This window comes from Dicentrarchus labrax, unplaced genomic scaffold (assembly GCF_905237075.1).
Source record: "Dicentrarchus labrax unplaced genomic scaffold, dlabrax2021, whole genome shotgun sequence".
In the NCBI taxonomy this organism is placed as follows: domain Eukaryota; kingdom Metazoa; phylum Chordata; class Actinopteri; family Moronidae; genus Dicentrarchus; species Dicentrarchus labrax.
In genome coordinates, this window is record NW_026136713.1 from 22,669,543 (window position 1) to 22,684,859 (window position 15,317).

Consider the following 15,317-nt stretch of genomic DNA (forward strand, 5'->3'; position numbering starts at 1 on the left):
AAGTTTCTCTTGCTGAGTTCAGGTTTTACTGAACAGATGATTTGAATATTTTTACAGACAGAAGCTTAGTTTCAACTGTAAGGTTGTAAATGTAAACTGCACTCATTGTTCTCTCAGATGTTACGTTGAGTGAATCTCATGTTTAACTCAAACTAGAGACGTCACCTACAGCTTTCTGAAGAGCTGTTGTGGAGCTCAGTGTGGAGTTCAGTGTGGAGCCGAATGGAGCCTGAAACTGCCGCCTGTCACTCAGAGTGACCACGCCCTTAATTATGCATAACTTTAATCCTTAATATCATTTAGACAGGTGAGTTGTACAGTTTTCATGAATGGGGAAATTAGTTCTGAGATCAAAAGGCTGTAAACATGTTTATTTTCTGTATTTTAATATGGGGCCTTATGGAGACTGACTCACCGCTGGAGCCAGCTTCTAGTGGACGTTAGAGGAACTGCAGGTTGCTGCTCGGTTCCTCCTGACAAACCTAAATGTGTAAAAAATATAGCTTCATGTTTAAAAAGACTACTATTGCGCCAACATCACAGACTAAAGGGATGGGCGCTCCATTGACAAAACCAATAATTTTACCAAGTAAATAAATGTAAAACTACGACGGAGTATTAGGGCCAGACTAAGAGAAAAAAAATTGTTTGGGGGGCGGGGAATTAAAGTCATAGAGAATAAAGTCATAACATTGTGAGAAAAAAAATAAAAGTCGTAATATTACGAGAATAAAGTCGTAATATTGCGAGAATAAAGTCGTAATATTACGAGAATAAAGTCATAATATTGCAAGAATAAAGTCGTAATATTACGAGAATAAAGTCATAACATTGCAAGAATAAAGTCGTAATATTGCAAGAATAAAGTCATAACATTGCAAGAATAAAGTCGTAATATTGCGAGAATAAAGTCATAACATTGCAAGAATAAAGTCGTAATATTGCGAGAATAAAGTCGTAACATTACGAGAATAAAGTCATAACATTGCGAGAATAAAGTCATAACATTGCAAGAATAAAGTCGTAATATTGCGAGAATAAAGTCGTAACATTACGAGAATAAAGTCATAACATTGCGAGAATACGACTGTACGGTACGACTGAGACAAACAGCGGCTGCTGGGCTCAGGCTGAGGCTGCTGTTTGGTTGAGCTGCTCATGTCAGATCTTGATAACTCTATCGAAGCTTTTTTCTCAGTAAAACGAAATTATTGCATTATTCTCGTATTATTACGACTTTATTCTCATAACATTATGACTTTATTCTTGTAATTTCCCCCCCAAAAATAATATTTTTTCTCTTAGTCTGGCCCTAATACTCTGTCGTATAAAACAAAGTGAACAGAAACAAAATAAAACTCAACAAAACCGTCTTTTTTAGTCTTTCCAACAATCACCAACTCTGGTTTGGTGGAGATTAAACTGGATTAAATTCCTCTATCTGGAGTTATTTAAAGTCATAAATTAATTGCAGTCTGTGTTAACAAAGAAAGAAACGTTTAAATAAAATGTTTTTATTATAAAGGTAAACACGCATAAATAAAAACACTGTTAAATGTGCTGAAAGCAAATAAATAGACTGAACCAACATTTACAGTGATTGTGTGAAAACGAACAAATACAAACTTTGTTCTAAAAAACTTTTAACATAAAAATTCTACATTTTCTGGCTCAGTCACTTTAAAGTCAAACTTCTGAAATAAAAATCTTAAATTCTTCTGAAATAAAAGTATTATTTGTCTCCTGTCAGGGTGTTTGTGTGGTGCTTGTGTTTGACCAGCAGGGGGCAGAAAGTCAACAATTTACCCCACAGCAAAGATATTTTATGATGAACAGGAGTTCTCACTCTGCACTGTCATTTCTTCTGTCAAACATCAGACTGCTGGTGTTCCTCAGGGAACTCTACTCGGCCCACTGAAGTTCAGATACATTATGTCCCTTTATTGTTTACACAGATTTATCATAGTTTTCTATTTTTTATTTGTTTCAGAGTTCAGTTTAGTTTCCAGGGCGAGTTTGCTTGTTTACTTTTTATTGTTTAAAAATGTTAAGTTTTAGTTTTTATTAGTTTCCGTTTTAGTTATTTTCTTATAACATTGGAGGTTTTTGTCTGAATAGGTATTAAAATACAAACACACTGACTCACAGTCAGTAAACATATGAACCAACTCCTCTTTGTACCAAAATGACTAAAAGACTAAAAATAAAGACATTTATTGTATTTGTTTGTTTTTAGTTTTATTTCAGAGAACCAAAATGTTTTTTCACACCTACTTTTAGTGTAGTTTTAGTTAACTATAATAACCTTGTTAACAAGAATGTTTGATTTTATAATACTTATAACAACTTATACTTATCTGTATAACCTGATGTTAGTTTAACTCAAACTGATCACAGCATGAAAAATATTTGAGTAACTAAGTTTTTATTGTTACGGTAACTTAAGTAAATTAAGATAATTAAGTTAATTCCATTCACTTAATTGGACTTAAAACTAGTAATTATATTACACTCATATGCAGAATTTTTACAAACTTGTTTAAAATGTGTTAACAGAACTTTTCAGAATAAGAAGTCAGACTAACTTAAATCCATCTTCTTTATACAAATGTTGAAGATTTCTGGCAGCCGGCGTACAGACAGTAAACAGACTGCAGATGATAATATTCACAACTGGGATTAATTTAATGAAACACTTTGTTCTGATGGACCCTGACGGACTAGAGGAATATAAATAATGGAGGAAAGGACCGTACAGACTTTATGATCCGGTCTTTCTTGTTTACAGCGCTGGTGGGTCTGAATGAATGAACGTTAAACTTTAATGTTTATAGTTTCAGTAAAATGAAGGATTGAACTGATCCAACAATGTGCAGCATCCATACTGACAGAAGGTTAAACATTAATATCTGTCACCTGTTTATATCACTCAACAGGTTTTATACACCCAAATCATTTCACATCACAGACCTGCCTTTATTAACCTGCAGCCACAGCAGGCTTTTAAAGGAGACCTGCTTCTGTTTGGGACCCTGCTTTTATTGGAGGTTTTACGGTACATTAATGAACTCTGGGTTCATGCTGAGCAACAGTCCCCAAATAATACTGCAAAGTAGAAGCCTCCATGTTGCTGTTTTTCTCGTTCTGATTCTCCAACCATGTAAAAAGGTGAATGTCTGGTTCTGACCTCGGTCTCGATGGTCAAACACCAAAAAACATTCTGGTGCAGCTGTCTGGAGTCGTAGGACGGTGAAAGTACTATAAAGTACTGAGCAACAATAAGTAACATGCACTGTAAAAAATAAATCTGTAAGTTTTTTCTGTTTTATGTTATTATTTTACTGATTTTTTTCTGTATTTTTGCCAAAACACAGAAATAACAATAAGATTACAAAAAAGATTACATGCTAATAAAATAACATGAAAAATCAGTAACTGTGAATATTAAATATAAACATACATATTTAAAGAAAATTCCTTTTTTCACATAGAAAGATTAAAATACATTTGTTCTTCTTTTTGTTTGGTTTTGTTGTGTAATTTTAATGTATTAGTTAGTTAACTGACAGATATGTTGTATAATTCTGGAAGTTGAATAAATGTTGTTTATCAGTGTATAAGCATTGGTAAACTGTCCAAATACAGTTGTTATCAGTGTAAACAGCAATAATTACTGTAATCTCACAGATAATGACTTTTATTACACTTCTATAACTTTTAACATTCACATTAAAATAATAACAGCACTCTGCTGTAAATGTAAGTCTGATTATTTGTATTATAGCAGAGTTCACCTGTATTTATAGTTCATTGTTTTACAGTGTAAATAACTTAAATTAGTCATTAAAAAAACAAAAAAATTACACACATTTTTATGTGAAGTTAAATCTAAAAACTGTTAATTAATAATAGAAAATTACTGTATTTTTACGAGTCAGTTATTTTCTGTTATTTTACTGTATGTTTTGGAGTTACTCTATGAAATACTGTAAAATTGTTCCCAAACAAAACCAAAACTTCTTCAAACAGAGCAGGTCTACTGCTTTAACCCACTCGAGCCCAAAGACTATATTTAGTATGAGAAGTAAAAATGCCATAACATTTGTTCTGGTTGGTCTAAATTCCTGAGATTTGGTACCAACATACTTTGAGTATCTAACAAATTCAAATTTATCAATGGTCAAAGTCAGGAATTTTCAAAACGGCTAAATTTGTGTTTATTAAATGTTTTCCATCACAAATATTCTTTTTAACACTCAATATGTTTGCATATGTCTGATATTTAACTTGTTATGAGTTCATAGATATCAAATACTTAAAATACTAAAACCCACTAAAACTAATGGAGAACGACCCCTCAAGCAAATGTTCTCATCTGCTGTCTGATAATAATAATAATTGTGTACAACCTTTATTTATATGTAATAAAGAGATAGGAGCCTGTCTCGTGTATACTGAAAGTAATAAATCCATAAATCTTTGTTGCTTGTTCTTTTCTTTCTTTAAAATATCAAATAAAGTTATTATGTTAAAATATAAAATACATTTATGTTAAAATATAAAATACTTATTTTAAAATATAAATAAAATAATTTTAAAACATAATTTAAAAAATATATTAAATAATGATTTTAAAATATGAAATATAAAATGATTTTAAAATATTAAATATTAAATTATTTAAAAATATAGAATAATTTTAGAAATAATTTTAAAAGATAAAATACATTTATGTTAAAATATAAAATAAAGATTTTAAAATAAAAAATAGCTCAGCTGATAGCTGATAGCTCAGTGGGTAGAGCTGGCGACCCGTGTACCGAGGCTGAGTCCTTGCTGTAGCGGCCCAGGGTTCAGATCCAGCCTGCGGCCCTTTGCTGCGTGTCATCCCCTTCCTCTGCCCCCCCTTCCTGTCTATCTTCAGGTGCCACTGTAATAAAGGCAATAAAAGCCCAAAAAATATACTTTACAAAAAGATAAAAATGATTTTAAGCTATAAAACAATGATTTTAAAATATAAAGTATAAATTACTTTAAAACATAAAGTATGAAACTATTTTAAATATATAACATAAAATTACTTTAAAACATAAAGTATAAAACTATTTTAAAATATAAAATAAAGATTTTAAAACTATTTTGAAATATAAAATAAAGATTTTAAAACTATTTTAAAATATAAAATTACTTTAAAACATAAAGCATAAAACTATTTAAAATATAAAAGATAAACTGATTTAAAATATAAAACAAAGATTTTAAAGTATATATTTTCGGGGCGGAGTGAGACCTCTTCGTGTTCGGGCTCCTCTCTGGCTGCAGTGACGTCAGAGGGAATTTCCAGTGGGGGCGGAAGTGGATGAACTTGATGAACAACTGAAACGAACTCCACCTGCAGCGGGACTCCGTCGCTCCTTCCCGGGAACTAATCGATACTTTAAAATCGCTCTAATCGATCGGATTAACGTTACTTTCTGTCCGCAATGACGCAGTGCAGCTGAGCGCGCGCTGTAGATGGACCCACTGGCTGCGCGTGGACATGAAGACCGTCACTCATAGTTCACGTTGAGAGTTGTAACCTGCCCGAGTTCTCCAGGTAAGCTCACCTGAGCGACAGGTCCTGACTCTGTGTGTCCACCGGGCTCGTGTCACCGCGACCCCCCCCACAGCAGCGCGACTCCTCACTTCCTTATGAGCCAGGTAACACACCAAACTCCGTGTTAAAAACGGGAACTTTAAGCTTTCCCTCTGGTCAGCACATATAAGAGCTCTTACATCAGAACTAACGGATCTCGTTCCCGCCGCTGGAGAGTTCGGTTTCCGTTCATCCAACATGAAGTCTGTATTTCGGTGGAAGTCAGAACTTCACTACAGTTTCAGCGTTTTCTCGGTGGCAGAAGAGGTCCGGGTGAACGGACAACCCGCAGAAAAAGCTGAAACTTTAAAGCAAAACAAAATGTTATGTGGATTTTACACTTCCCGAAAACCAGACTGGATTCACGTGACTAATATTTATTCATTTATATTCTGAAGTTCACGTTCTTTAAGGTAAAGAATGAAGAACGCTTTAATTAGCAGATTTTTGAACTGAGTTTGGTGTAACGTTCTCTGCGTACGGAACCTGCAGCGTGAAGGCTAGCTAGAAGCTAGCTAGGGCAGCTAGCGGTGAACCCCTGTAGGACGTTGTGTAGCGTGAAGCCGACCGTGAGACAGTAACGGTTGTGTGTGTGTGCTGTAGAAGAGTCAGTTCACAACAACTGTTTATCTTTTAATCGGTCGCTTTAACGACGTCAACAACAACAACAGTCCGGTAGCGCTAGCTGGCTGTTAGCCGGAGAGCTAACTGTTCGCACATGCGCGTTAGTGCTAAACAGCAACAAGTGTCAATTATTGTTTACAAATAAATAAATAATGGATCATAATAATAATAATAATATTAGATATGTAAAAGACCAGAATGCTTTAAAATGAAGAAATGTTATTATTAATTTACACTGTTGTTTAATACAATGTCATATTTTAAAAAGTTATAAATGTTAAATAATAAATATTTAATATTATACATATTTATCAGCCTTTGTATTGACCTCTGCATTACTGATCACTGGGTGTTCTTGTTTGACCTCTGAAGACAGCATGGCTGGAGACGACCACTACCTTCAGGCCTCCAACCAGGTAAACTCACCTCCAGCTGTTCTTCTTCTGTTTGTACACAACGTATAACAATATTCTTACACATCCTCAAACATTATTATTATATTATATATTATTACAACCTTTATTTCGCCTGATAAGTTGCTAAATAGATATCCGGGCTGTGTGTCAGGGTCCGGGCTGTGTGTCAGGGTCCTGGGTCCGGGCTGTGTGTCAGGGTCCGGGCTGTGTGTCAGGGTCCTGGGTCCGGGCTTTGTCCTCAGACTTTAAGTAGTTGTTAATAAACAGACGTTGTGTAATGCGTCTGAAACAGGACCATAATGATAATAAAGTGGATCCGTGTTTATGATGTGTTTCTAACTGAGCTTCCTCTTGCAGGCCTTTGATAACATCATGATAGATCAGCTGTGGGAGTTCCCACACTTCCCCGCGATGTCTCAGAGTGCGGCTCTGCGGACAGGTGAGTCACACCTCCGTTCATCCAGTGATCGATCGGCGCTCCTTTCTCCTCGTCTGCACACACCGACAGCGGCCATGTTTGTTGTTTCTAACGTTCAGCGGCTGTTAAACTCCTTTCTGAGGAATCGACGTCATTAATTCAGAAACAGAAACTGAAGTTCACAGTGGAGGTCGGGGGATTGAAACATTTCTTTCTGATGTTTATTGGCTGATCTGATCGATGGGAACCGGTTACTCACTCTGTACTCAGCTGATGTGTCATGTGACATTAACGAGGACCTGATTCACCTGATTTACTCTTTAACTGTCAGACGTAAAGCGAGCGATGGCGGCGCTGTTCTGTGTCTGCAGACTGAAAGCATCAGAAAACAATCTCAACTCACTTACTGTCATTTCTTAACAACAACAACAACAACAACAACAACAACTTCGTTTGTATCGCACCAGAGAAAGAAACACAGGAGATAAATAAATGATGTCAGTTTACATAAAGTTTAATAAAGATCAAACAGATTTAGTTTAATAGCTAGCCTAGTCGCTCCGCCCCCCCCCCCCCGTCCTTCCAGCTCCAGGTACAGACAGCTAATAACACCGCTAACTAGCAACAGGACAGGAGAAAAGGTCCGTGTTGCAACAATCCTCTGATACTTTTGGTCCCGGGGACGAGGAGCAGCTCCTGAACGCAGCGTAATGTTGGTCTGGTTTCACAGAGACTGATGGGGGGGGACAAATGAGATGTTTAAAGACATTTTATAGACCAACTGTTTGAGGTTTTTGGGGGGGCTGAGTGATATGAGTTGCCTGCAGGTGTTAAAGCAGTGTGTGTGTGTGTGTGTGTGTATATTAATATGCGTATGATGAATGTGATGAAGGTAAAGTGAAAGATGAGTTTCGTGACGTTTCTGTGATCGCTATCTGTGGCGAGCGTGGGTCGACGTCTCTGCTCTCACTTCCCCGTCTGAGTGCGAGGTGAAGACACAACGGGGGGTTGGAGGTGTGGGACGAGGGGAAAGTGTCTCCTCTCTACATTTACATGTGATTCATACGTGAAGCTTCACTTCCTCCCTCACTGACAGCAGGCTGTAGTAAAGGAGGTCAAAGGTCGATATCGGCACACACGTTTCGACACCATATCAGTGTTCCTATGCATCCTGGGAAACCTGGACAATTAGAGACTAGTTTTCTTTCCTTTGGTCAACCTGAGAGCGTCTGCTGTCTGATAGGATGAGCTGTGGTACCTGACGGCGAGCAGATCGGACGTCTTTCTAGCAAGCTTTTCGGTGTTGAGTCATCGATGTTACAGTTCGAGGGAAACTGTAGTCAGTTCGCCGGAGACGCAGCGGAACAATCAGGATTATCCCGTAGACACTGACCACCGACCTGTAAGGTTGATTAATGACTTGTTCTACGCCCTCCAGTCGATCACGTGAGCGTTTGTGAGCAGGTGTTGTCCTTTTTATTGTCAAGGAAACTCCTGGAAACTGATTCCTTAACAAGAGCGGGAGCCCTGTTCCGAGCGTTTGTTAACGTTATAAAGAAATCTCCACAGTTCGGTGTCGCTGCCTCGTAGCAGCTCAGTCTGCTTCTCTTCATCCAGGATGTTCAGGTCCAACAGGTCAGAGCGGCCACACTGTCCTCCTGAGTCGTACAGCGAGGCTTCACCGGAGAGTCGAGGTCTCGCCTGTTTTTAACGGATACTGATATGGGTTACTAGAATTAGCTCCGGCTGGGTCTGTAGATGTGTGTCAGTGGCAGCCGTTCGCTCGCCGTTCGGCCGGTGAACAGGCGGTAAATCTTGCAGCCTGTGTGGTTGTGTGTTCACTCGGTGTGACGATGGGGGAGGAAGTGGCTGCAGCAGTCAGGATGCCACAGAAGATTAATGTGAGTGACTGTGAGTGAGTGATTTTTCCCGTTAACTGACAGGCGTGGTTGGCGGGCGGCGTTTAGGGCACAGTGGACGGTTAATGGTGGTTCTGTATGTCACTGTAGTACGAGCACAACGAGGTCAGTGTCTGTTTACAGGAACAGTCCACAATGACTCCTCCTCTGTGTGTGTGTGTGTGTGTGTGTGTGTGTGTGTGTGTGTGTGTGTGTGTGTGTGTGTGTGTGTGTGTGTGTGTGTGTGTGTGTGTGTAGAGGTGGTTAGCCTAGCTTAGCACAAAGACTGGAAGCAGAAGGAATCTGCTAGCTTAGTTTTCAAAAGAGAAAAAAAATCCACTAAGTCGTCTAATTTACATGATTTTTCTCATTTACACCAATCAATTAATACTAAAATTCATCATCAACTATTGTGATAATCGATCGTTTTCAATCATTTTCTAAGAAAAAAACGTCCAAATTCTGATTTTAGCGTCTGATTGTGAACATTTTCTGGTTTCTTTCGTCGTCTGTGACAGTAAACTGATTATCTTTCGGTTATGAGACGTCACCGTGGGAGTTTGGGAAACACCGATCAACATTTTTCACCATTTTCTGGACCAAACAAATAATCGATTAATGGAGGAATTGATCAACAGGTTAATTGATAATGAAAATAATAATTAGCTGCAGTTCTAGTTTAATCCAGTACAGATAAAGCGCTAACAGTAGATCAATGATTTCAGCTCCATAACGTTGTGTTTAATCACTCTGAATGTGTCTCTGTGGTTTCAGTGGACGGACCGTTCCTGCACATCGTGGAGCAACCCAAACAGGTAAACCTCACCTGTCCTCACCTGTCCTCACCCTGTCCTCACCTATCCTCACCTGTCCTCCCTCTGCTGCCTCCTCAGAGGACATGACTGAGTATTATTACCTGGAGGTTGATTGACTTTAAAGTAACTTTAACCAAACAAATAGACAGATAAAGTTACTGTTACTGTTACAGGAAATAGTGAATGATCAGCTGTAGGTTGTCAATATATCCTGACTAATAAATGGTTTTATAGGTTTCAATCAGTAATTATAGATCAGCTGATATTTACATAGACACATAAACAACTGCAGGGTTTCCCAATAAAAAGGTTAAAATTATACTGGTGGGGAAACATGACTCAGCATTAATAATACCATGTACAGGATCTGAAATATGACTCAGCATTAATGATAACATGTACATGATCTGAAACATGACTCAGCGTTAATAATAACATGTACAGGATCTGAAATATGACTCAGCGTTAATAATAACATGTACAGGATCTGAAACATGACTCAGCATTAATGATAACATGTACATGATCTGAAACATGACTCAGCGTTAATAATAACATGTACAGGATCTGAAACATGACTCAGCGTTAATAATAACATGTACAGGATCTGAAACATGACTCAGCGTTAATAATAACATGTACAGGACTGTGTTTGTACGACTGTAGTTGTGTAACTGTGTCTGTCTCCGTGTCCCAGCGTGGCTTCAGGTTCAGGTACGGCTGTGAGGGTCCGTCTCATGGTGGTCTTCCAGGAGCCTCCAGTGAGAAGAACAGGAAGACCTACCCCACTGTCAAGGTAACACTTCCTGTTTGCTGTGCAGGATGTCCACTGTCAGCATTGAGCTGCTCCACAGATGTTGTGTTGTCTCTCTGCTGCTCTGACTTTGTCTCTGTGGAGTTTAAACTTCGATATAAACCTCCAGCTGGCTCACAGGAAGCTGGCTCACCTGCTTGGACCGTAGCTGACATCTAAACTTCATTCCGATGTGAAGTAATGAGGCTAAAAATAACCTCCAGGAAGTGATTAAACGTGTTTGATGCACGCTGAGATCTGTGAGCGCGGACTGTGGTTAAAGTTTCCTGCACAGTGAGCTACTGTGAGCTCTTATTGCAGTCGACTGTTTAAACAGTTTGTAGAGTCTCTGAGTTACGTCACATTAAAACAGATGAAGAACACATGAAATACGCTGTGATTGAGCTGAAGGCAGAAATCCTGTTGTGTTTGAAATGTGTGCCCTTTTGGGGGAAACCTCCTTATTGTTTGGTTTAAGTTCCTGTTTGTCCCAGAAGTTGTTGAAGTGTGGTTGAAAGCTCTAGAAGAAGCTGCTAATGTGTTGTAGGTATTTACTTTTGGTCACATCATCCTAATTGCTGCTCAGACAAACCTCAGTCATCCAGCCTCTTTATCTTCCTGCCACCTTATCAGCGCCTGTTAGACTCCACCTCAGGAAGCTGCTGCTGTTAGCTGGAAACCTCAGATTGACTCTAAGATGTTTCTGTAGCTCAGCAGCTTGAACCGGTCTACAGGACCGATGCTGTTCTGTCCCTGAATCACTGAGATTAACTGCAGCACACATCGTACATACACAACAAAGAGGTGGTCGGGTCTTCTTCCTGTCTTTCACCATTAACCCACAATGACACCAAAACGTCCCTCGGTTAAAGCTCCAGTGTGTCACAGTAATATAATATTAATAGGTATGTTTTCATTAGTGTTTAATCAGCTGAGAATAAGAATCATTGTGTTTGTTACCTTAGAATGAGACGTTATCTGCAGAGGGAGCGGGTCCTCCTCTGGTGGAGTCCGCCATGTTGGCCCGCCATGATCTCTTGTCTCTTTATGGTCATTTTTTGTCTCTTTATGGTCATTTTTTGTCTCTTTGTGGTTGTTTTTTGTTCCTGTGTGTCAGAAGTGTAATATGATATCCATAGGTATGTTTTCATTACTGTATGATCACCTGAAAATAAGAATTGTTGTTTTTTCATTACCTAAGAATCAGCTGTTTTATCTACAGAGGGAGCGGGTCCTCTTCTGGCAGAGTCCGCCATGTTGTACCACCATTTTCTTTCTACAGTAGGCCAGAACAGACAAACCAAAGACTATATAAGCGCTATAGGGCTGTAGATAGTGTCCTTTGGGTTTTGTGGCCAGTGTAGTTTCTCCTACACACAGCCTGTGTCTCAGCAGGTCCACCAGTCAGAAGGTTGGTGGTTCAATCTCTGGCTCCTCCTGCTGCATGTGGAAGTGTCCTTGAGCAACTTACTGAACCTGATGTTGTGTATCGGTGTGTGAATGTGTGTGAATGAGTTAGTTTCTGTTTCTGATGAGCAGTTGGCACCTTGTGTGTGAATGTGTCTGTAGTGTAAAAGACTATAAAAGAGCTATATAAGTACAGTCCACGTACCATTTACCATATAGAACATGGAACCGGACAGACAGAAAACAAAGAATAAACCACATTCAGATGTTTAAAGAGGGCTGTTCCTCATATTGAAGGTGATGATGGATTCATTACAGCACCTGTACAAAGATTGTTGGAACTTGAGTTCCTCAGAGAGAAGAGGCGTTGCTGACATTCGTTAAAGATTTCACTGTTTTAATGTTCAAACCGAAAATCTTCAGACAGACTGAGACTGAATCAACGTTGGATGTTTATTCTCTTTTCTGACGTCTTATAGACCAAACGATAAGTAAGGGATAATCACCGAGAGGCAGGGCAATAAACAGTTTGATATGCCCGGCTCGTGGACGGCTTACCGCCCGAGACAAAGTCCCGTTTATTCTACTTCTTGCTTACCAACATAATAAAACAATACAGTTGCCTTTTTCTTGTTTCGTGATTCAAGGGCCCCGTCTTCAATGGTACGCAGCTCCTCATCTGTCAGATCTTGGAAACGGGTACCCTGGGCCTTGTCTTTTGCTTTTGTCATTCCGTCGTCCTCGTCACTCTTTAACCAGTCCTCAAATGTCTTCCCTACTCCAAATAGATTCAAATTGAATTCGTAAATTTTTTTCCAACGCTACAATGTTTAGAACTATGGTGAATAACGTTAGCTCAGCTGTAGCTAATTAGTTTCTATGGCAACCACACAAGGCTGCATCTGATCACTAACGTTAGTTTAATAACGTAGTTGCTACATTGTATCTCGCTTGTGAAACTATGTATCGAATGACCCTCCGATAGATTTCCGACACATTTTAGAAACTTTTTTAAACAAGGTTTATTTTTACAATGGACCTCATGTTTGAAATTTCTGTGATAGAAAAAAAATACAAGTGGAGTATTGATCTACTATTTGATGACGCTGTGCTCACTCAGCAGCAAGTACAACAAGTAGAATAAATGGATTTAATCAAGAAAGTAAAATGAAAATCTGTGTTTCACAACCGTCTGTGGACCTCAGACATCAGAGAGGTGTCACATTTATTCTGATCATAAAAGGAGCTCGAAATGATCAATAAACAGTTTGATTAATTGTTCACGTCGTATCAGAAATCTCCCAGAAACCCCATCTGCATGTCGGTGGACCCCGCGGTGACTGGAGTCTGTGTACAGTCTGTGTTGGAGGCAGGTTTCATGTTGTTTCTGTTGATGTTTACTTTGGAGTCTGAAGCTCCCACAAGTTCCAACCAGAGGAGGCGGGAAATCCCCAAATTCCTGCTGCAGTCCAACTCTTCGTCTCTGCTCCCCGACTGCAAACCACGTCCCGACAGAGGCTGCTGTGTTGGTTGTTGTAACAGTAATTATTATTATTATTATTATTATTATTTACAATAATAATAATAATAATAATATAGAGAGGTAGTAATAGTGATAAAAGACTTGAATGAGTAAAATGAATAAATAAAAATAAATTAGTATTATAATTAAGAATATAAATAAAATTAAATAAACTAATGTAATGTGAAATTATTTGTTTTTATCTTCAAAACAAACAAACAATCTTAATTTATTTCGATATTTTCAAATATTTATTTATTCTCACACTGGTTGCGTTTAAGTCACGTGATTCACCTGCAGACTCACCTGGATGGAGGTGAAAGCTGATTTCAGATTTTTGGATAAATAAAAGATAATTTACATTAAAATCTATGTTTTTTGGACGAGCTATCACGTGAAGGAAGTGTTGTCTTCCACCTGAAGATCAGACGTCTTTATTGACGTTTTCTGAATGAGATGAAGTCATCCGAACGAACCAGGAAGTAAGGGGGTGTCTGTCTGTCTGTCTGTCTGTCTGTCTGTCTGTCTGTCTGTCTGTCTGTCTGTCTGTCTGTCTGTCTGTCTGTCTGTCTGTCTGTCTGTCTGTCTGTGTGTGTGTGTGTGTGTGTGTGTGTGTGTGTGTTTTAGATGTGTTCATGTTGTTGTTTGCAGATGGGAAAAACCCCTCCTGTTCTGGTATGACCAGTGGAACGATGATGGTGATGATTGAATCACCAAAGTCTTTATCAGAAATATGTGATGATTTCTTATATTTTTATTGATAAATCATCCCTTTAATCTATAATGAATGCTCTTTAATTGTGTGTTCTTCCACGAAGTTCTCCAGAACCTTAGAGCTGATTTATTCTCATTTATACGTCTGTAATTTACAAATAATTTCCTCTGAAGTTCTCTGGAAAGAAGTCTGTCATTTGGTTGTAAATGTGGGAGAAAATGGGAATTTCCCTAAAAGAAGTTCTCAGTTTAAACACAGTAAATATTGTTTTGTTATTCGTGTTTTAATAATGAAATTTCATTCTTTATATATATATGATGAAGTGATTTACTGTGGACACATTTCACATCTCTTTATATTACTCTAGGGGTTAATTGGAAGTTTACCAACCATGGTCTCAGTTATTTCTTAGGAAACTTCCGGGAAATTATTCAGAGATTATTCAGAGATGTTAAATGAAGCTTTAATGACATCGTCTACTGATGGACTTCATTGTAGAATATATAGTTTTACATACTATCCTATACAGATTGAAACAATATGTTGTATAACGCACATATGTTACATACTTCCTGGTAGATGTCACCATACCACATATTTAGTAGTTGGTAAATCTGTTTACTTCAACATAAACTCGGTTTATTAAGAACATCTGAACAAACAAAAAAATAACAGTGGCTCCTTTTAAAAAGATTGATTTATTTAATTCAGAGATTTTAGGAAACTGTAAATTATCCCAATTCCCCGCGTGGATCAATAAAGCAGTTCCACCTTAAAACTCACTGATTATAGATTATTGATTGAATCAACTACATTTAGAACAGAGCTCTAGAGTTTATACCCTGTTTAATGATTATAGATTATAGTCTAAGCTGACTGCAGTTGAGTTTTGGGTAAAAGAAGCTTTTGTTATCTGCTGGCCTGGACCTGTCCAGGTTTATACTACCTCACACTTATGCGCACGCGCACACACACACACACACACACACACACACACACACACACACACACACACACACACACACACACACACACACACACACACACACACACACACACACTCCTCTGCTGTGT

At 38.2% G+C, this 15,317-nt stretch overlaps 1 protein-coding gene across 1 annotated transcript in view; it reads left to right on the forward strand.

Moving 5' to 3' along the window:
* The first annotated feature begins 5,338 nt into the window (after positions 1-5,338).
* Positions 5,339-15,317, forward strand: part of nfkb1 (nuclear factor of kappa light polypeptide gene enhancer in B-cells 1) — a 26,621-nt gene continuing 16,642 nt past the window's right edge. Inside the window, exons 1-5 of the mRNA XM_051419845.1 lie at positions 5,339-5,596; positions 6,632-6,675; positions 7,033-7,114; positions 9,766-9,806; positions 10,504-10,602. Coding sequence (XP_051275805.1) covers positions 6,637-6,675; positions 7,033-7,114; positions 9,766-9,806; positions 10,504-10,602 — 261 coding nt within the window. The 5' untranslated portion in view covers positions 5,339-5,596; positions 6,632-6,636. The remainder of the gene's footprint in view (positions 5,597-6,631; positions 6,676-7,032; positions 7,115-9,765; positions 9,807-10,503; positions 10,603-15,317) is intronic.